At 40.5% G+C, this 23100-nt stretch overlaps 1 protein-coding gene across 7 annotated transcripts in view; it reads left to right on the forward strand.

Moving 5' to 3' along the window:
• PCDH15 (protocadherin related 15) overlaps positions 1-23100 on the forward strand; it is a 566546-nt gene that overhangs the window by 412119 nt on the left and 131327 nt on the right. For all 7 annotated transcript variants that reach the window (XR_002117515.2, XR_004160438.1, XR_002117520.2 and 4 more), the window contains 3 exons: positions 1878-2010; positions 7085-7164; positions 12163-12256. Coding sequence is in view for 3 of the 7 variants with exons in the window: in XM_031554340.1 (XP_031410200.1) it covers positions 1878-2010; positions 7085-7164; positions 12163-12256 (307 nt within the window). In the remaining 4 variants the exon portion in view is untranslated. The remainder of the gene's footprint in view (positions 1-1877; positions 2011-7084; positions 7165-12162; positions 12257-23100) is intronic.

The following is a 23100-nucleotide window of genomic DNA, read 5'->3' on the forward strand; positions in this document are numbered from 1 at the left end:
CTAGAAAATTAGAAAAAAAAAAGAAAAGAAAAAAAAGAAAAGAAAAAAAAAGTAACTATTTAATCCTATGCTGCTTTTGGTTTGCAGCCTGCTCGTATTTTACTTCTGTCAGCTTGTCTTAAAGATTAGAAGAGAATTTGCTTACTACTGTAGTGAGCAGAAACCATTTTTTAAGGACCTTGATAGACAATGAATCAGCTTGGGCATTATTGAAATGTAGCAGGATTAGAAGTCATAAAGAACAGCCGTTTTTTATTAGATGTTCAGCAATGGAAGAAAAACGCGCACTAAAACTCAACTATTTGGTTCTGTATATCAAACAAAGTCATGAACTATCTCAAGAAAACACGCAGTCTGGGTTCTCAGGTTTTGTCTGTTCATTCATTATATCTAGTTTTGATCGTTTGATGATGATATTACTTTATTCCAAGTGTGTAAATGAGGAATGTTGACTCAGATTAGTGGGATATGATGAAGTGTCATAGACAAGAAGGCACGGAATTTTAGAAAGTGACTGTCATTAGTAACGAGGTAGTCTAAACTGAGTAATCAACTGCAGTTGTAAGTGTCATGTGAATGTGCTGGATTTGTTTATATCCATTGAGCCACTAGTCTGCAAATTCAGCTTCTTAAATCCTTCCTAATAAGATGGATGGTGAGGCTTTGTCATTTGCTGATGCATTTCAGTGCATGTTACATACTTGTTTTAAGTGTGATTACATCAAATAAGGAGCTGGCTGTTAGAATCAAAGCAGCAAGATTTCTCATTCCCATGTGCTGGGTGTGCCTGCTTCTATTAACACACTCCAGAGACACTTGGATGTGGTTAGGCACTGCAGCACCTCTGTGCATGAGAAGCTTGGGATTGGCTAACAGGGCTGCTGGGCACTGATGGAAGTTTGGGAAGGCATTGTGGCATGGCGCCGCTAAACCTTGAGGGCTCATTGCAGTGCAGCGTGTTGTTCAGATGCAGGTGCTCAGTTGACATGTCCAGCTGCTGGATGGCCACTTCTGGAGCCTTCCAGAAGCTCTCAGGGCTTCCTGGAGGCAGCAGAGGCAGCCCCATGATCTCCTTAGAGCACCTCAGTCCCTGCTACCAACTGAACACCCCACCCATCAGCCTGTCATCCTGCTGCTGGAGGACGGGGCAGAAGAAAAGTCCCTTTGAGCCAAATCTTCCTTTCAATTTATGGGAGACTTCTAGCTTCATCTCTACCTTTGGAGCAGTTGAATATTAAGAGCGTCTAAGCATAGTTGTGTGAGGTCTGTAGCGGTCTCAAGGTTCCCAGGAGAGCTTTCAGCTTGCAGACTGGGATGTTTTTTGTGTTACATTGACGTTAGTGGCTCAGTGCAGTCTGGGCTTGCCGTGTCTCTTCAGTGGCATTGAAGCCTCCTGTATTGCCATGGCTAACTCACCTGATTTATCCACATAAACCACCGCACTGATGCAGCCTGCTTGTGTACATCAGCCTTCTCCCAGCATTACCTCTCCAACAGTGCTTTCAGTTCCCTCTCTTACAAAGAAAGGAAGCAAGCAGTACCATGACAGGGATGCTACAGGCAGATGATGTGCTTAGCAGGAGGAGTTATTATCACAGGATTTGTCATCCTCTTCTAGAGGACCAAGGGATTACAATGGTGAATGCAGCAACATTTTATGGTTTTGTTTTTGAAAGACGTTATTTAGCTTTTCCTCTGTTAATGTTACAGCTCTGTTTCTTATTGATGGGGAATGAAAAAATATGTCCTGAAGCTTTTAAAGGAGCAAGGGGAGATTGTTAGACTTGCAGAACACACAAAGAATAAGACAGACGATGGTTGCTTTGTGTTTGCTGATGTATTGACTTCGACTTGTATTTTTTTTTGTCTCATTGCAGGAGCTCTATTACTACTGTTTATATTGAGGTCCTTCCACCCAACAACCAGAGCCCTCCCCGCTTTCCGCAGCTGATGTACAGCCTGGAAGTCAGTGAGGCCATGAGGACTGGGGCCATTTTGTTAAACCTGCAGGTACAGAAGCTTCCCTGTAAGCCTTCACCACATTCCTTCTGTTTGTCATGAGGAATTCAGTCCTTGGATGTAGTGGGGAAGGATGGTTTCTAGGGAGAGTGTCTATTTGTAATAAATAGCCCCTTTACACATACTGTACAGGAAACTGATGTGGATGTTTCTGAAAGTTCTTTTTTTTCTGGCACTGGATGTGCTAAAAGGTACCATAGGCTGCACGCGGGATGAGATTTATGATAAAGAATGTCATGAATGGCTTAAAACTTGAAAAAACTGTGTTTCTTGTGTGTTTTTGTGCCATCAAATCAGAATAACTTGGGGACTTCTGCACCTCATTCCCATTGAATTTCAGGAAGATTTTTGGCACTCAGCCTTCTTTAGCCTGACATACTTTGAACAGCATCCGAAGGTGCTTACTCCCTTCAGTGCATGTAACAACTGCTGCTACAGGCTGACAAAAAGCAGATTTCACTGCCTCATTCTGCATACATCTCTATTCCGAGCAACTACCCCACCCAAAATAGCTCTGCAGGTGGAAGCAGTGCAAGCACATTAATCCAGTACTGTTTATAAATAATGCTGCATTAACCTGTTTTGCAGACCCACATTGTTTCTCTGTGTGGTGCTGCACAGTTAATGCATCAGTTTTCTGCTGGCTTATTTTCCGTTCCCCAAGCTTTTGTGCTTTGTCTTGAAAGCCAGCTGTGCAAATTAGACAGATAAATTACCATTCTTTCAATGTGTTTTTGGGGGATCAGGATGTTAACATTATTATGAAATAATTATGGTCTCAAGTCTAAAGCAGTAAACTCAGTGCATTATGCTCTCCTGAGATTGGCTTTCTCTCTCCCTCTCCCCATATTCAGACTTTATATAAAACCAGTCAAAGGAAGATGACGAGATACCTGAGCTAAACAGAACCATATGGAGCAGTAGCCTGTATCTGCTTTGAGTCAGTGTAGCTCTACTGAAATCTGCTGAACTTGATGGCATTAGCATCAGTCCATGTCAGCTGAGGGGTTTAGCTCTGTATACTGCACACATTCAGTAAATACACAGAAAATAAATGATCTGACCCCAAGAGTGTGAAATAAAGGAACTTAGAGTCACTGGTGAGGGTGATTGGGTAAGTTTCACTAGCGTGCTGAAAACTGATGGAAGATGGTCATGGATAGCTAAGTTGATATCACCTGTGCTGAGGGACGATGACTCATTTAGCTCAATCCTGAAAATTAGCTGCTGGCACAACTTTAATGTGAGTTCAGAATTAGAGATCCATGCTGCTCAGGAGCCTTCTCCACACTGGTGGGGAGCTGCTGTCTTTTTGAAACACTACAGAAAAAAGAGAATCAGGAGCACACCGATAAGCAGAAACACTTGTGTTTACTTGGCAGATGTTAGAATGTGTGGCCAAAGACATGAGTAGTCTTCAAAGGCAGAAAAGCCTGTTTTTAGTGTTTCAGGATTTTGTGTGATTCAGATGTGGTTATATAGTGAAGTCTGTTGTTGGAATAATCTGTCTTCATTACTGTTTAACTTACCACCAAATGTTCTGCCTAGGTACTGTTTTCAAATCTATCTCGGTGTGAGGTATGCTGAGTAAGCCTGGGAGATGGCCAGGGCCCAGCTGGGATGCTGGTGATAGAGCAGTGGCTGTTCTCTTGCTACATGGCCAGGATGCCAGAAGGGACCAATTACCCTTTTGGGAAAGAGTGAAATACATCAGTTTTAAGAGCTTTGAAGTTACACAGAAAATGCTGTCTTTTGGTTATTGTTACTGCGGTGTAGATTTATCTTATTACCAGTGCAGTATGCCTGAATTGAGTTCAGTTGTACGCTTTTTGTTAATGAAAAATACTTAATTTTTAAATGACAACTATGTGTAGCTTTATCTCTTCAGGATTTGTCAAAGACAGTTTCTCTTGCAGGACTGATGGTCCTGAACATGGAAAGCAGATGCTTTGTCTTTATAGAGCTAACTCAGCTTCCTCATTCTGAATTAATATGCTCATCTGTATTAAAGGACTTTTATTGTGTGGAGTATATTTTTGTCTTTCTCCTTTTTTATTTCCTGCATAAAATCGGCCAGGACATTTAAACATTCATAAACTTAGTATTTAAGCTTTTGAAATCTTCTGCTGTCTTTTCCAGGTGAGGCTATCTGTTAGTCATCCTTTATTTTTTTGTGGAATTTTAACAATAGCTTGGGATATTGCCTCTAAATGGGTAATATTACCAGCTCCCAAACATTTTATAGATGTCACATGTTAATTTTCTTGATGACTTTTAATTTCACGAGTGGTCTTACTGATATAGAAATGTTGATGAAGGAAGGTTAACATTATTTCTGACGTATCTGTTATTTATTTTATAATATACCCCGTTGATTGCGACTGGTGTTTTAATTAACACCAGTTGAGATTAAGTAATGTGGTATTAAATGATCTTCTCTGTATTAATTTGTAAATAAACCTGAGTTTATTGCATGCCTGGGAGGCTTTGTTGCTTTGCGTTTTACCAGATGTTAATTAAAATATGCAAATCTCATCTTTGTGGGAGTCTGCAGTACAGAAGTAGGACTTTTATTGTGGTCCAGGTGTGGTGCCAGAGAGGTGATGTACTGTGTATGAAGTCCCTCTATACAATTGACCTGGAAACAGCAGATGTAGAATGTTGTTTTCTTCTGAACTGCAGATTTTAAATCTTTTTCTTACGTACGTAATAACTTGCTATTATTTGCAGTCTCTTATTTCTGATTGTCTTTCTGAGTGACTCCGGTGTTGTTACAAATGAGTGTAGAGCACAAATGAACCTCTGAGAGATTCTTACGTGTGAGTTGAGGGCAGACCCTCTGGAGGTAAGGTCAAGAGAATACCCTAGTAGGAAAGTATGGAAAGGATCACTAAAGGCAGAAGCAGTGGTGTGGTTTCAATGATTCAGGATCTACTGTTGTCCTCATAGGTGCTCTCTGATCACATTTTCTGCATCTAATCTTTGCGAGCTTTCATACTCTTGATTAACAGCATTTTTTCCTTGTTTTTACCAAACAAAACCTTGTCCCTTCCTGTCTTCATTGTAGGGTGATCAGAATTCTGCTGACACCATCTAATGCACTAATACCTCCTGTCTCACGGTGCTGTCTATGGATTTCATAAACCAATTCCCTGTACTGCCAGTGATGGCTTTCATGAAAACACGGATCAGTATTGGAAGAAGTATGCACACCTTTGCAATACTAAATGCTATACGATGCTGTCCGAACCTTAATTTATAATCAGTTTAATCGCAGCTTAATCCCACCTTCCGTGTGGTCATAATGTTTTCATAACTTGTTTGTGACAATGTCACATAAGGCAGTGTGAAAAGCCCTACTCTGGCGGGGATGCATTTTTACATCCCTAGTTTTCCTCCTACCTACACGACTTGTTGTCCCGTTATAAAAGAAAATTAGATTGCTTTGACATCTTTTGTTCTTGAGAAATTTAGCCTGGCTATTATCTATCTCCATATTGTCATCTTGGGTACTTACAGATAATTTGATTATTTGTTGTTTTCTGGGAATTGAGCTCTACCTGTCTGCTGTGTGATTTCCTGCCTCTTTCCTATGTGAAAGATGTAGCTCGTGTTTGCCCTTCAGCACGTACGTCCTCTGTGAGTTTTCAAAGAAAACTACTAATGGCTTTGAGATTGCTTGAGCCCATGTTTTTATATACTAGGATGAATTTCATCAGGCTGTAATTTCAGCAGATGATTTGAAGAAGCTCTGTTTATGTACATATGCGCTGTGTTGTTCTTCCCCTATTCTAATTTGAAATTTTACCCCTTTGCTGCCACAGTTACTTTTGTTACCTGCACAGTAGCAGCTGGGATGCAAAGTGTTAGCCCTTGGACCTGCTCAGCATCACCCTTCCTGCTACTACTTTGTACTATCTACTATCTTTGTACTATCTACTCTGTGACATAGTTCCACACATCTCAGATTTACTCTAACTTGAACATTGCCTGTTATTCTGTTTGGATGGGGAGTTAAGTTAGAAGGTTTTGTTGATTCTGTTTGGTTTGTTTATTTATTTTCATGGTGGTTTTTTTTTTACCTTAAGAACTGTTTTTTGGTGGTTAGCCCAAAGGAGCACAATCCTTGACTGTGGTCTACAGCAAATGCCTACAGAAAACTAGATAAGAGAGAAAAGGACCACTGAAAGATGAGAAACACCAAAATACTTTCTCTCCTTATCTTCTTATTTATTTTTGACGTGTCTCCTATAAATCCTATATGCTCTTTTTTGAACCTGTTGGTCGACCTCCGTGCAATACTCATAGCAATATTTTTATTGTTTTTCCTGTCACTTTGTATTGTGAATGCTGGATGCTTGTAACTGTGATGCAGTTCAATAAATGTATTTTCTCTGGAAAGCGCCTAATAGTCTTTTGGGGAAAAAGGTATGTGTAAACCTGACCCAAAAAAAAAAAAATCATGATGATTTTTGGAAACAAATAAAACAAATTAGCCGAAGCTTATCTTCACAAGTAGTCTACTCAACTTTGGAAAAGTTCTTTTGCCATCTAGTAAATGAAGCAGACTTGTTTTGATGCTGTTAATAGCTCTTTTCTAAGTTCTTATCCTGATTTTCATCTCCCAAGAAAGAAAGCAAGGTATAGGGTGAATACTGATACACCCACACTTCTCAGTGGAACATAAGCAAAAGGACTGGGACTCTGGTAAACATAATCTAAACAAAAAGTTGGAATGAAGAAAACAAAAGTACATTGGTCTGTACTTGCACAAAAGTAACTGAATAAAGCTTGAGGTTCATATTGCACTGCTGTGTGCTCACATGTAGTAATGATGAAGAAGTTTGTATTTAGGATACTGTTGTTCCTCTGTAGGATAAGATGTGCTGCAGCTTGATCGTAAGTGGCCCATCTGTAATTATCAGCACTGCCTTAGAAATAGATCAGCAGCATTCCTGTAGAGAACTTCAGAGGAACTTTGGGGGTTAATTCTCCAGTTAATAAATTGAAGGGAAGAATGAAAAGCATTGCAACTGACTTTGTTTTATCTTCTTTTTTCCTAAAGGCTTTTGATAGAGAGGGTGACCCTATAAAATACCTCATTGAGAATGGAGATCCACAACAAGTTTTTAATCTCTCTCAAAGGTAAGTGGAAAAGCCTTAGAATATAGATCTGTAACTTTCTAGTCAAATGAGTATGTGGGTTGAGAGCAAAACAAAAGACTTGTAATCAGACGTATTCATCTTTTCTCTAGTGTCCTTGGACACTAATGAGAGCTCTGTGGATGCTACTGTACTCAGGAATTTTTCACAGGGGACTATTTATTTATTTTAAACACTTTAGTAGGTGAAACCTATTGAGGTGGAAATTTTCTATTTAAAAGAGTGACCAGGGATTAATTAAAAACCTTTACACTTGTCAGCTCTTGACTAATGACAGGTATGTTTTTTTTGCTCTAGATTTCCACCTTCAAGAATTTGGGGCTGTGGTGGAAAATGTTTTGAGCGTTGTTTTTATAACCCTTTTTTTCCCCTTAAATTGAATACCAATTTAGTGCGGGGGAGGCAGAGTACTTCAGGGCATAACAAAGCAGCATGTAGGTCTGTGTCTGCCTCATCTCCTTGATTTTACACAAGCAACTATTATTTATATTCCAGAGTCTTATTTGCAGGAAGAATGGAGGATGGTGAGCTGACATCCTGTGGTAGGTGATGGGATAGGCGTAAACCGAGGCTTACTTGCTTCCATCGTGGGTATAATAGTAAAATCTCTCCTAGTTTGGTGTAAGGGAGAGATTGTATGGGTCCTTATATTCTGAGTAATTCAGAGACCTCATTGCAGCATTCCAGTATTTAAAAGGGGATTATAAAAAGGAAAGGAATCAACTTTTTACAAGGATAGACAGTGATAGGTCAAGGGGGAATGGTTTTAAGCACAAGCAGGGAAGGTTTAGGATGGATGTCAGGGGGAAGTTCTTTACAGAGAGAGTGGTGAGGTGCTGGAACAGCTGCCCAGAGAGGTTGTGGATGCTTTGTCCTTGGAAGTGTTCAAGACCAGGTTGGATAGGGCCCTGGACAGCCTGGTCTAGTACCAGATCTGGAGGTTGGAGGCCCTGCCTGTGGCAGGGGGGCTGGAATTTGATGATCCTTGAGGTTCTTTCCAGCCCAAGACATTCTGTGATTCTATGAGCAAGCAATGAAATTACTGACTACTGCATCTCCTGTGTGTGGAGAATCAAACAGCTTGTGAAACAGTGTGGAAACAAGCCTTGAAGATACCAAGAGATGCTAATGCCACTAATACTAACCGTTGGTATCAATGGGATCTCTAACAATAAATATATGTTAGACAAGGAAATGGACAGATTAGAGAATAGACTTCCACTGAAATGATCAGAGGAGGAAGCAGTGTTGGGCTGCTGGCTTCACTCATTGTGTAAGGCTGGAGTTTTCAGTGCAAACTGGAAAGAGAGTGTGCCTTGTTCCATCAGCTCAGCACAACACAAGTCTGTAGGCTTTTCTGTGCTAGCAATACTAATAATCATTCTCTGAGTGGAGAAACCTGATTAGTCATACTCTGACACCTTTGCAACTCGAGTAATGGAGAGTGCACCTGCTTTCAGTGGAGGTGCTCCAAGGGCTGGTAACTTAGCAGGTAGCTAGCTGTTCCATATAATTTGTGTTCAGCACAGCACTTTTTGCTTTGCATCATCAAAATCCCAATAGTTCTCCATACCGAGGAGATTTATTTTGTTTTTTAATGAAATACACAAGTTCTGGGCGTCTTTGAGTGGTCTGCCAAACCCACTGTGTTGAGAGCAGTCTGGAGATTGAGTCCTGGATAGCTCCTGTATTGTCCAGCTTTGGATGTAAACGCTGTGGAGATAGGCAGAAGTCAAGCTGTTAAAGATGGTGTGTGAATTCACAGCTGTGAATTGAGTCTGGAAACAGGTAAGAAAACACTGGTGTGCTCTCTGAAGACTATGGACACAGTACACGTCTGTGGTCAGTGTTGCAGGTGCCAGGCCCTGAGGGCACTCATAGGCCTCTCCACCTTGACCCGTGTCACCTGTCCTTACAGGGGCAGTAAGGGAGGGACAGTGGCACTCCTCCTCAATGCCACACAGCCTTCAGAGCCTCTCATGAGTGACCTGACCCACAGAGCCCCCAGCCTCACATCCCTCTATGTGCGTGTCTGAACATCACGGTGCTTTGAGGGTTTCAGCACAAACTCGGCAGTTTCCTCATCTTTTGATCTCTTGTTGCCTTTTGGCAAAAAGCAGAGCTCTTCCAATTGTTTTCTCTCTTCTGTTATCCGTACATGTCTTGTCCTGCAAAATATTTGTACAAAGTTTTCTTCAGCCATTCACGCACTTTCTTGTAAATGCTGAAATGCCTAGAGGGAAGCTTAAAGGAGGATTAATATTAAAGCTTGCAGTTTGTGATTGGCTTATGAAGGCTACATGAGATGTTTTTACATAAAGATTGATGCATTTTTCAGTACATCAAGGCTAAAGCGGTGATCATGAACGTGATTCTATCTCCTCTCCTTTTTTCTCATCTGGATTTTTTTCTTGCATCATGGGACATTTCAGTTATTTGCTGTGTAGTTGCCCACCTAGCAGCATGGATAGTGTATGTTGTCAGTGGTACATCTACCTACTATATCTCCTTTATCTAGAAATCAGTCAGAGGAACGTGTAATGGTTTTGTTTTTCCCTTGGTAAAACAACTTTATCACAATCAGCACTGATTCAGTGCCCTGTAATGTTCCATAACAGAGAAAGTGGTGATTGAAAGCTGGGATGTTAAATAAATGCAAGTACATCTGAATCCACGATTTAAACTCAGGAGTCTGTATAAATCAGCTGTTGCTCAAGTGGTAGAAAGGAGAAGGCTGACAAAGTAGTATGGGATGGTGCAAAAATATTGCAAAAACTGTTACAGATGCATGCAGCTATACGTCAGTGTTAGTAAAGAAGTATTTGTCAGCCATATTTTACTCCCAATTCACCTTTGGTTCTCTTGTGAATTAATACTTTACGTCTAAGTGTGTTATGGTTGTTTTTTTTTTTATTTCACTGTTACTTTCCTATGAAAAAATATTCTTTTCAAGTTTTATTATGGTGTTACTCGACAAAATACTGAAATATGGTGAGTTTATTATTATGGCTAATAGAGTTGCAAAAACGCCTGAAAATAAGAGAATTGCTAGAGATGGGTTTAGTTTCACACACATATATTTGTATAATATTTTATACATGTACAAATAAACATATATAAATATATACCCAAACTTTCAGTATCTGTCCATTTCTCTGGAAATATGCATACTCTTCTGGAACAAGGTTATATGCTGAGTCTTCAGCATCTCAAATCCTGCCCTGGGAGAAGGACAAGGAGGTTCATGGTTTCTTCCTACTCGCTCTAGGATAATAATTTTATTGTTTGATAACATGCTCTGTATCACACGTAAACCTGGCTAAATACCTGAATTCAATATCTATGGTGTGTTTTACGGATTCGGATGCTTGCTTGTTCTCTTTGTGACTCCAGACTGATTTTGTGCAGCCCCTGGGTCTGTGTATCAGTAGCTGAGCACTGGTGAATTGCTTGTAACCCAGGGCATCTTATGTCATTCTGTACCTCAACTCCTGCTTTAGAGGCTGCATTTCTGCTGCCCCATACCTAGCTGAATCCCCTCAGAGGAACACCATAAGAGCTATCTTATAGTTTCAAAATGCATATTAAGAAAGAAAAAATGCACAGCTCTAGAAGATGAAGAAAGAATAGAGACATTTAAGAAAGTAGTTGTTGTTAGGTTATGAATGTAGATCACACTCAACCAGTTAAACTTACTCTTTATGCCCAGTAAGGACTTGTGTCTCTGATGTCCCCATAAAGTTAAATGATATAATGTGGAAAGTCACTGCATACCAAGACAGAAAAATCATACGTTGTGATTTTCTTAAAATGTTTCAAACTGCACATGGCATGTCTGGTGGAGTTTCATAGGAGAAGCTACTCACCCATGCAATAAGAGGACAAATATCATTGTGTACCCGTGTTTGTCACTGCATATTTGTCAAATACACTGTGGATTGAGTGGGGTTGGTGAGAGGCATCCATTCGTTGCCTCACTGACAGCGTTCCAGTAGACACCAAAAACCAGTAAACAAAAAGCCTGGCATTAGCACTGGTGGTGGGAGGGTCAGTTGTGCCGGGAAGGCTGAGCTGAGCTTAGCTTGCTTGGACAGGACTGCCAACTCAGCAAAGCATTTCTCATCTTCCTAATTCAGAACACATGGGTCCACAATAGAATGCTGTCCCTGTCTTGCTCTAGGGAACCTCAGAGATAGCTTTCAGAATTCTGCGGGAGGAAATCAGTACATCCTAGAGATGAAGCCCATGTTGCTTAATGCAGATTTACAGGAATTTGCCCCACCTTTGAAGCAGCGCTTTAATTCATTGCTTATTTCATCCCTTGTGTTCATGGCCTCCAAATAGCCTTTCATCACTTTCTCTTCATAAATGAGCATCAGTAGTAACAATATAATGATTTATTCTCCACAACATCCGTGCCTGTGTTAATACTTTATTATTAGGGAATATAGTAAATCTTGTGCTTGCACTGAAAGAGCACTAGCTCGTAGCAGCACTTTATTGCAGTTATGCAACATGCAAGTAAGTAGACTTTTCCTATAAAACTCTAAGGAGATTCATATTTATAACCACCGTGTCGTATTCCCAAAGTTTAGTGCTGTAATCCTGTCAGTGCTATTGGGACTCCTCTGTGATTGATAAACTGCTTGTGGTTCTCTCTCATTTACTATAGCACTGCGGTCTCCTAACAAATTTGAGCCCTTTGTAGGACTATCTATCTGTAATCCTATATATGACTGTGTTGCTATTTTAGTCCTGAATTACACATGTATTGAAGCAGAAAGCAAAGAAATTTGCTCATCATTTTTTATTAGCCTTTACCTATACAGAGCGTGCTTTCAGTTGTAATAAAGCCTTTAGAGCTTATTAACTTGCTCAAGGAGAAAAAGTCGTGTATGGCAAAGTAGTGGAACAAAAGTGCTCATAGAAATTTAAAAAATGTCGTTTTGATAATGTTTCATGTTTCTGTTTTGTTACTAGTTCTGGACTGCTAGCCTTAGAAAAGCCCTTGGACAGAGAAAGCACTGATCGCTATATTCTGATCGTTACAGCCTCGGATGGCAGACCAGATGGGGTGAGTTTCCTCTGAAAGATTAAGAATTGAGCTGTTACAATGTGTAGCCCGACACTTCATGCGGTCTGCTTGCAGTATCTAGAAGTCTGCAGCAGTGTCAGCGTGGGGAATGTTCTGTAGCGAGGTCATGCAAGATAAATGCAGTGCAGCCATTCTGCAGTGGACTCATGCCATGGAATAATAGCATAGGTGGAGAAGTCTCTAAGTATGTGACCTTAAAATTACTCTTTATACGAAAGATGTAAAATAATACATCTACGTTACCTGGGCTATTCCAGAAGCCCGTGTTCAGCTTTAATGTTGAAACAGAAAAATCTTTGCCAGTTTGTTCAGAAGCCATCAAGAAATCCCCTGTGTTTGGACCCTTGTTCACCCTGTCTTGACTGCTGCAGAAGGAAAATCTTGTGTGTTATTTCTTTGGCATGCTGCTTCTCCCTGCTTGAGCTACTTCCATTTACAAAGATTTGCCTTCCTTCTCAGTAGTTGCTTAGATTCTTTTTCCTCGAAGTATTTATAAAGCTTTTAGAGCCATTATATTTTTCCATGGTGATATGGAGTAACCGTAACAGAGCCTGCTCTTTTTCCATTAAAAAGCTGGCTACAGCTCTCCTCAGTACTTCATCTTAACGTTTTTGGTTTTGTTACTTGTGAACTGTTATCAAGAATGGTCTTGATAGCTATGAGTTTATTTGCTTTCATCTTAAAGTTCCAGCTGTGAAATGTGTCAATGTAAACAAAGAAATTGCTTTTGGTTTTGGGCTATGTTATGCTGCTGAAGTACCATTCCATGCATAGAAAAGCTATTGAAGGCCAGAGAAGTCAGTGTTTGGGGTTCCCTAATAATTACCACCCGAAGAAGTGTTATGACATCAGTGGAGGATATTAGTGATTTCTCAGTGCTAGCATAAAGCTCATCATTTCTCAAAAAGCATAAATTCTTGACTAGTATAGCAGCCATCTGACAAGCAGGAGGCTGAGCAAAGCAGCAGTCGGTCACTGAACTCTTGGGTATTGTGTGTTCTTGACACACAGAGCTGTGTTGTGTTCACTTCCCTGCCATCTCCTTATCCGCTTTCCTCCCTCAATACCATGTGTTGGGTTTTTTTTGTTTGTTTTGTTTTGTTTCTATTAGTTTTGTATCTGCACAGTGTGTGTTGTGTTAATTGCTCTTACAGTGTAATGTGGTCGCACTCTTTTAGCTCGTGTCTTCTCTTTTCTGTTGCTTGGTTTGGGGTCTCTTACCTGAGTTATAGCTGCTTCTGTTTTTTAAGATATTTTCTGTTGGTGGCAGGGGCAGTTAGACTCTTAAAATTGTCCTGCAATATGGCTTACTTTACAAGCTGGCTTAATTTCTCTTGCATACTACGATTCTGCTGATACTGCACAAAAGGATGAACAGTTAGCTGGATTTGCCACCCACCGGGCCAGTACCAAAAATTAAGCTGTAAAAGTCCCTCTGTTCTTGATTAATAAATAGTTGATATAGGGCAGCTCAGCCAATTAAATCCGTGCTTTCTTCCATGCCAGGCAGCAGCATGTTTGACTAATTTGCAAGGTTTCCTTGTGTCTCTGCACAAGTGTTTGGTCTCCAGCATCTAGTCCAAATCCCTGCTATAGCAGGTTCCCTACAATAGGTTACTCAGGAAAAACCCATTCAGGTGGGTTTTGAATATCTCCAGAGAAGGAGACTCCACAACCTCCCTGGGCAGCCTGTTCCAGGGCTCTGTCACCCTCGCAGTAGTATTTCCTCATGTTCAGATGGAGCTTCCTGTGTTCAGTTTGTGTCCTTTGTCTCTAATCCTGTTTCTGGACACCACTGAAGAGTATGTCCCCATTCACTTGATTCCTACCCATTAGATATTGATAAGCATTGTAAGATCCCCTCTCAGTCTTCTCCTCTCCAGGCTGAACATCACCAGGGCTCTCAGCCTTCCCTCACAAGGATTATGAGGGAATCTTATGCCTCCACGAAGGGAGATGCTCCAATCCTACATCGTATTGATAGCCCTCCGCTGGATTCTCTCCAGCTCTGAGCTCTGCCAGTCAGCCTGTTTTCTATCCACCTATTAGACAGGTCACTCCAGGTCAGGGCATTCATGTAAATTTGCAAATTGATAACATGGCAGACTGTTCTCATTAATAATATTGATGCTTGTTTACATGTCGGTGTAATTTCATGGAGGACCTTTTCTTCTTAATTAGGTTAAAGCATAAAAACCGCGGTGTCTCCTTAGGAGAAAGATTGCTGTAACTACAGAACTCATGCTCTCCAGACTAATTCACCTGCAGCTTGTCATCAAGATCCTCTGTATTGAAAATTTCAGTTAATGCCTACAAGAAAATGATCACTGATTGAAGAACTGGTTTCAGTTTCCTGTTTGACTCCCACATTCTCCAAACTAACTCCTTTTGCCATCTGTCTGAATGCAGTTTTGCACTGGAAAAGCCTCTGCTTTGCACACCTTACAGTTTTGGTTTTTTAATTGTTGTTTTTTTTTCTTTTTCAATGATTCTTTTTCTATCTCATTAATAAAGGTTCTAAGAGACTTTTAACTATGTTGTTACACCACTAAGTAGCTGAGGTTTCTGTATTCTAAGCCCCAATGTTTATTTAGCTGTTCAATTCTGTTTGGTGACGCTCCTGTCCTCACGCACCACCTTCTGACTTCCAGGGACTGCTTGTTCCATCAGAATTACTTATGCCTCCACGAAGCGAGATGACTTTCCATTTAGCCATGTGGCCTGGCTGACACCATTTCATCACTTTACATACCTTGTAACGCTCTGGATTGTTTAAAATGCTGAACTGTGCTTCCTAAGTTATTGTTGCTCTGATTGATAACCTAGAGCATTAACAGGCTGGTTTTTCTCTGACCTTGGAATACACAGCCTGCCACCTCTCACCGTTAATGTTACAGTCTGATGAACAATTAAGGATGCATTAGCTGAGTAGTCAGGAAAAAAATATATATTTTTTTTTCCTTAGCAATAGGGCAAAGCTGTAGATGGGCAGGAGAATGTCAGGTGAATGAAAAGAATGTTAAACTCAATTTTACCAACCTGTGGCGTGCTTGGATGGGAATTCAAGGCAAGAATTTATTTCTTCACATTTCATGGAGTAGCTAGAAATAGGACAGGACTTTTGGTTGAAGAAAGGAGAAGTTTTCCATGCTCTTTATTTTTGGCTCGGATGAGCTTGTGTGTTGACTCGTTTATGTATAGTACAGGAAGCTCCACTGTTGTTTTACTGTGTACTGTATGATTTGAGCAGATTTTAAACCTCCAAATACAAACGGCCAGCCATGAAAACACTCAGCACTATACCCCCCTGCTTCATTTTGACTACTCAAGTCCTGGGTGCCTTGTTCACAAAGGCAGTCAGGAGCTGGCAATGTGGTGTGCTTACATTGCATCCCATTCATTCGTTGGTCAGATTCTCCTGTAAGTCACAGAAGACTCAGCTTTGCTTGTCCTGTTTTCCCACAGTGTATCTTAGCCACCAGATCACTAATCTATTTTGGAAGTCCAGAAGAACCTGTTGTCCATCTTTTCTTTCCAAGTTGTTGAATAGGCATTTTGGAAGACGTTTTAAGTCGTCTTTGTGTTTTGTGGTTGTGGTTCTGAGTATCCGGTGCTGATTAATAAGCGTGAAGTGCCAGAATATTGAACTTTCAGCTGTGGCTTAAGCATCCATAGATTTGCACTGTAGTCCGTACAGGAGCTGAAATCAGACTGGTGAGGCTTAGAACTGAGAAGCTTAAAGAACGTGCTGCTGGCTACAGCATGCAGAAGCATGGTGCTCCTGGGCAGTCAGGGTAGTCTCTTTGCCACAGCAGTGCCATCTGAAAGACCAACCATTAGTAGAAACTGTTTGCACATCTAATGGTATAGTTAAATCATTACCACAGGCTGTTGTTAACAAAAATGGAATAAAAGTTGTTGTGTCCTAGATGCTAGGCAAAGATGTGGTAGAGCAGCTTATCCTAAAAGTGTGCTGCCAGGGCCTCGGGGTGCTCTGGTGTTGGCACAGACACCATGCACTATTCTACCTTTCTGCTTCTTTTCCTTGGCCAGAGCAGTGCAGCATTTCAGGTGGGCATTCAGTCACTGAGGGAAACATAAATAGTTTTATTTCAGTGCAGTGTGTGTTTGATGAAAGACGCGCTTTGATATTTCAGTCATCAAAGAGGATCGCTAATTATTTAGAGCATCCATCTCCCTTGACATTTGGATTAATTACATTGCCTGGAACCAACAGGTAGCTTTAGATCAAGGTAATTTAGGCAAGGATTTACCACTTGAATAGCATACAGGGTGTTAATTAATTACAGTAAATTTTCTGTTAGTGCTGTGAATATTATCTGTATATGCTTTATACCAGTTCCCTCGTCCATTAAGAGTAAAGGATGCGCAGGTCTTACAGTAAATATTGAAGAGATTTTATATATGCAAAGGTTTGTGTTTTAAAACGTTTCTGCTTAGCTGACCTTTCTGTAATCAGTAAAGTGGGACCAGAAAAAAAAAAAGGACTCTGTACTGTAGAACTTTAGAATTACCTTGATGTGGCACATTTAGTGAGATCTTTTGGTGCAGTGGAAATTAATATTTCTTAAATTCATGAAAAGGAACAATACTGTGCTTCCTTGCCTGAATAAACCCCCTTGAAATGATGTTAATGTTAACTGTATAAGTGGTAGCTAACAAAAAATGACTGTTTTCCTGAAAAGTTACGTGCATCATATCAGAAAGCCTTAACTTGCTTTTTATCTGTTGTGTAATTTTCCATTTAGAAGTGAGAAAGGTGCCTAGCAAGACTTCCTCTTTAGGAGAGAAGGGTTTTCTCTGCCCACGAGCTTGCTTTTTTCACACCAGCTGTCATATATTAAAGTGAGATTTGGAAGGCTCCCAAACATCCAGTGTTTGTACCACTTGTCTGCTTCCCTTACATGGGTGGTATTCCCCATAAAGGCTTTCATTTCAAATGCAGGGAAGAGGTGACTTAAATAATCATTGTGAAGAGATAAAGTACACTTGCTGCTCTGCAAATAGACATGGAAGGTTGGAGCTCTGACTCCACTATCAGTGGCTGGAGACTGTCCCACCAGTGCCATCCTTTTGCCAGGGTGCTTCTTGAGTGCATGTGGGTTTCTCTTCCTTGCCTATGGAAGTTCTCACACCCTGTGATTTCTCTTTGGCTATGTGAGTTCTTAGTTTAGAGGGGTTTGCTTTAGGGATTTTCTTCTTTTCTGTTATACAACGTTTCTCTCTGCCTTCTTCCCAGGCTTTTTCTGATCTTTTTTCTTCATTGTTACCATTGACAAGCTGCAGCCTTGTTTGCAGCCTCAGTCCGTTCTGTCTCCTAAATTTCTTCCAGTCCATCTAGGCATTTCGTCTGTATAACTCGGAGAGGCATGTAGAGAGTCAGTAGATGTTGCTTGTAAAGTTCTCATACCGTATACTGGAAGGAAACAAGGTCTGAAAATAACTGGGGCTCACAGCTTGCTGATAAGAGCAGACCGCAAAGAGCAGCATGTTCCCCCTTCCTCGTGGCCTGGTGGATGTTGTTTGTTGTGTTTATACAACTTCTGTGCACACAAACAGGTTAGTGAACGAGGCCATAACCACTTCTGCATATTTACCCATCCCTTTTTCTAGCTTTCCATCCTCCTTTACCAGTAATTTTTGGACTCCTGATAGCAATGTCGTTCTTCAGGCTGCCACTCTCCTGAAGCACTGCACAAGGACACCACAGCAGTTTTTCTGGTATGCCATTCACGTGTGTTTTATGCTGGTCCTTTTTTGCTTCCAGTAGCATCAGATCTGAGTAGCCATTTCTCGTGCTTTGTAAAGAGTAGGTGTTATTTCAGACATCAGATATCCTTAGTGTTGTTCTCCTGAAAAACATAGATAATTCCTGTTATGTAGATCAGAAGCATTATTTACAGCTTGTTTTTAATCAGATAAAGCCCTGGGCTTTAACTCAGATCTTATTATTTGCAAACTAGTTAAATCTAGAGATGGTAGCGTTTGCCTTAGAGTTTGTCTACGTTAATGAACTTGCTTGACTTCAGAGTTGAGAATACTTCCTCTCCAAGGCAAAGAATGTTTTCAGCAATTCCCAATCTTGATTTAAATGGCAGCATACAAATAAGTCACAAGTGAAATCTTCAAATTTATCATCTGTAACATTTCTCAGGATCTGGTGTACTTAGGATGAGAGAGATATTTGTGCAGGCTATGTAAATGATGCATTTATTGCTTAGGGAAGAATGATATATGTAGGGACTACTTTCTTGGACCTAAAAAAGCTATAAATTGCAGCCACTGGTCTCTTGTGTGACTTACAGTTAATATGAAAGAGAAGCAAGCACTGTTTGCTTCCATAATAAATGGGAAGAGCTGGTACGAAGCTGTAGCACTTTTTCCTCTGCTTGAATTTCTGGTAATAACTTCAACGCTGCTTTCCAAACCACATCCAACAAATATTTTGTAGAAGAGTCAAGGTGTTTTTTAATGTGTCTCTGTAACTGCATTATCTTGGTACTTGCACGAGGAGCACACATTGGCAGAACCAGTTGTGAGTTAGATCTCTGTATGGTTACTGCAGGGAATAAGCCACGTTTGTGCAAAGACTTTCAGTGGCAATTAAACATACGCTGTGATGTTTAGAGGGCCAGCTCTTCTTTCTGAAGAGGCTTCTGTTCTACTGTCCCTTCTAGAATCCTCTGGAAAACACAGCAACTTTTCTGTAAGAAATTTGAAGTACTAGCTGCTTTCATTATGAAGACTGTAATCAACAGTATAGCATGAGTGAGAATAAAGAGGGAGAGTTAAAAGATTCTAGCTGCAGCTGATTTTTTTCAAGCATGTTTTCTTCACGTTTTCTGTTAATTTCTCACAAACTTTGCTGGAGAAATCCTGCTTCATGCTGCTGGTGATTCTAAGTGCTGCCTTAAGTTTAGTCTGTCATATGCAGGCCATGGGAGCTGAGATGTAGCTTCCGGACGCGTTGCAGCACTTCTGAACTACTAGAAGTGGTAAATGAAGAGACATTCCTTCTCTTGCATCCTGAGGCTCCGAGATGTGTCATATAGCTATCTTTTTGCCCCCACTAATGAGACAAGAAAGCTGGCTTTTCAGAATTAAAGGCTCTTCATTACCAACTTAAAAATAGTAATGTGATGACTTGAGAGAAGCATCCTCATTTCTGTCTGCTTTAGGCTGCCCTTAGCAGAAGTTGCTGTAGATGTGTGGAGAATGAAGCACAGTTTGCATGGCTCTGGGAGTGATCTCAGGCAGGCACAGCCACTTGCAGTTGAGAACGGTGGCAAGAAATTACAGGCTTCCCTATCAGTACAGGAAACCGAGCTCCATACAAAACACACTTTTCTCAGTATGCTTACTTTTATCCTCTCTGTGGCACACTTCTTATCCCTAAAGCATGCATTCAGTGCCCTGGCACCCTCCTGCACTGGCTGACGTGCAAGGAAAGTTATCTTGACTGCTGTTGCAAAGGGTATGACCCACAGTGCATGTGCTTTGTTATTTTCTCCTCCAGCAACAAAGAGCTTGTAGCTAGCCCTAACCATAAATTTAAAGCAGCAAGTATTTAGTCGGTGTGATTTCTGTGTTACTGGTAACTTTTTACATTGGACAGATGATTGTGATGTTACCTACACTGTGCTCCATGCTGCAGTTTTGAATAAGACACTAATTTATTTGAGTTGTTTAATAAAGGCTATTTCAGCATGTCAGCTTGCAGAGAACTTAAGCAAAACTTTGGAGCCATCTAATGGGGATATAAAAATGTTGGTTTAAAAAAATATATATTCTCTGGTTATTGTAGTTTCTGATGTTAATGGCAGAACTGCTTCTCTGTGCATCTCAAAGAAATACAGGTAATAAACTGACAGTTGCTTCACCTAAAAGCCTGGCATTATTTTATCAGTGGGATGAGACGCATTTCCCGAGTTTAGATAAAATAGAAAACTTCTGGAGTGTTCTCCCCACTTTTTTCCTCACTTTCAGTTTTGTTGTTACCAGTGTACACAGGAGCATTGTTGCTACTAAAGCATCTCAGTGTGAATGCTTCTCTTGGTGATCCTGCCACTGCACTGATAGTTCACTAAATTGTGACCAATACAAAAAATAGGATATATGTGAAATGGTATTATTACAAAATCTCGTTTTAGTTCCCGGGAACTAAATGCTTAGGGTGAACATAAAATTTAATATTTTAAAATAATTTTCCCAATTTGCATCCCAATAAAATAATACTCCTTCGCAATGATAGTTTTTTTTTAGTTTATGTATAACTTTGAGACTCGGTAAGTGGAGCTGTGCTCAATGGCAGTGCTGGCAAGCAGGTAAGGAAGGGTGCTTAAGAAAAGCAAACAGTTTGAAAAATACCAAACCTGTGGGTAACAGTAGAGTTGGGAACAATTTCAAATCTCTCTCTTCCTATCTCCTTCTCTTCTTTCTTGTGAAATGCTGCAGACTTTCTTTTTTTTTCTTCTAGAGCTGAGTTAAACTCTTTTATCCCTCTTCTTCAGTATGTCATACTCTACATCACAGAATAACCTACTGAATAACTCAAGGAACTAAGCTTTCACCCTCCATATGCTGAAGTCAGGCTGGTAGCTTCATTTTCTGTGTTTGTCAGGTAAACTCTACCTAAGGATATAAAGGCATCAAAAGTGTGATTCTTCCTGTTCTTACACAGGGAGTGCTCTGACCAGATTCCCAGCATGTCTGCGTTGCGAAGACAAGCAAGAGCTTTGTCTTTGGTGTCACCTGCAAACTTGAAGCTGGTTGTGCTTTCATCACTTGAGACTGTGCGTGCTCCTCCAGGTCGCTGATAAAGATATTAAAGATGATCTTAAAATCCATCTTAAAATCCAAGTTGTATTAAGCAGAGCTTAACCTTCCCTGCTATCTCCATCTTCTTGTCCTATGTGAAATCTGAGTCTACTTTGGTGCTTATTCAAATGACCCCTTCTAGACTTAGGCTGCGTTTCAGTAAGCTGTCTATTTCCCATATTATCATGATTGGATTTCAAGATTACTTGAATAAAAGTGCCTTTTTTTTCCTCAAGGCAAAGTAATACTGCAGGGGTGTGCTATTAATAGCATGCTTCCAGAGTAGAGATTGCTTGGATTTTGGTCCTTTAGGAAAAGGGCTTGGAAGGGTTCCTCATAGCAAGTCGGTGTGTTGATCTGAAATAAGTATGTGAGCACCCCCACAGCATGCACAAAAATGAGACCTGTAAGTAAATCACAACAGTAATTTTGCTTTCAGCACTTGCTTCAGAAGCTATCAAATGCAAATGTGTCTTCTGGCAGCTGTTCTCAGAGCTGCTGTGGGTTGATTCAGTGTTGTCAGAAGTGAACATAGCACAGATTATCAGACTCAGGCTGTTAAAATTCTCTGCGATGGAAAAGAAATATTTTTTCAAAATGAGAAGTAGTTTCTTAAGCCAATATTTTCCATGCCATATTTGTCTCAGTTTATTAAATATAAGAGTTTTTATTACTCTCTATTCTGTGGAATCGAGTAAGCTTAGGAAGATTAATTTACCCTCACTGCACATTGTGCATCATCAGAGCAAACATTCTGGAGTGTGTTTTGTGTTGACAGTGATGCATGAATTGCGAAGTACATTTTCCTTATATGCCTTGAACGTGGGAATGGCAGTTTCAGAAACAATTAGCAAACAACTGAACATAAGCCAATATAAGAAGCTAGCCTGAAAGCATTTTTTTGGTTTGTTCATTTCAGAATATCCTCACTTAGTTACTTTTAATGCACTAAGTAGTTACTGGTGGCTGCCTACTGTGGAACAGTTCTGTTTTCTGCAGTTGTGCAATGGCTTTAGAGGACAACTCTTTTTCTGGAAGAGCTGCATTGTGCACTTATGTTTGTGTTGGGTTTGTGCTTTGCTGTGCTGGTATTGAGGTCTGCTGGCACAGGTAGCACTGCAGTGTAGCACACAGGGCACCGTGCAAGCACAACAGGCAGATTTGTAGCTGTGTGAACAAGACAGCTGACTCCAATTCCTGCGACTGGGCTGCTTGCCAACGCTGAGGATTTGGAAGGTGAAGGAGATTGACCTGTTCCCGGATCGCTCCTGCAGAGAGTAAGTTATCAGATTGAACTGGTGACACAGCAATGAAAGCATGACCACATACTATTAAGACAGTGAGTAGGTCTTGAGTACATTAGTTGTCCTTTGCAAGTGCCAATGTACGTGCTGCTCTGTGGCAAACCAAGGAGCATGCCCTGTAATAAAAATGAGGTGAAATTCTGTTTTTATTATGGACCTGTAAAGCCGTAGCTCAGCATGAAGGAGGTACAGCAGCAGATGTTTCAGATAAATTCCAGAGATGTCGATGAGCTTTAGAGCTTTCAGTGTGCCTTTAAAGAGTGTTAAAATGGACTTAGTAATTTGGGTTTAGGAATAGGTTTTGCCTCCTCTAGGGACAGCAGCTACCTGAAACAATACCATATTTAAAAAATGCTTTCATTTCATTGTAAGCTCGTTCTACATCCAGCTCTGATGATTGGATTAGGAAAAGGAAATCTGCTTTGTATTGTCAGTGGCAAACTAAAATGAACAGTAAGCATTCTTGTCGTGCCTTTTGCCCGTCATAGCAAAATTAAGGCCAATGAGGATGAAACAATCGTTCTGCCCCTCTTGCTCTGAAAACCTGAGGTTCAGGATGGAACGAGTCACAACGTGAGGATTTGAAAAAGAAACGGAATTTTTGGATTAAGAGTACAAGTACAAAAAACTTCCAAAACATTCAGGAGTAAGTTTTTTTTCTAGATTGTATTATATTTATAT

The sequence above is a fragment of the Meleagris gallopavo genome, chromosome 8 (genome assembly GCF_000146605.3).
Source record: "Meleagris gallopavo isolate NT-WF06-2002-E0010 breed Aviagen turkey brand Nicholas breeding stock chromosome 8, Turkey_5.1, whole genome shotgun sequence".
Taxonomy (NCBI): Eukaryota; Metazoa; Chordata; class Aves; order Galliformes; family Phasianidae; genus Meleagris; species Meleagris gallopavo.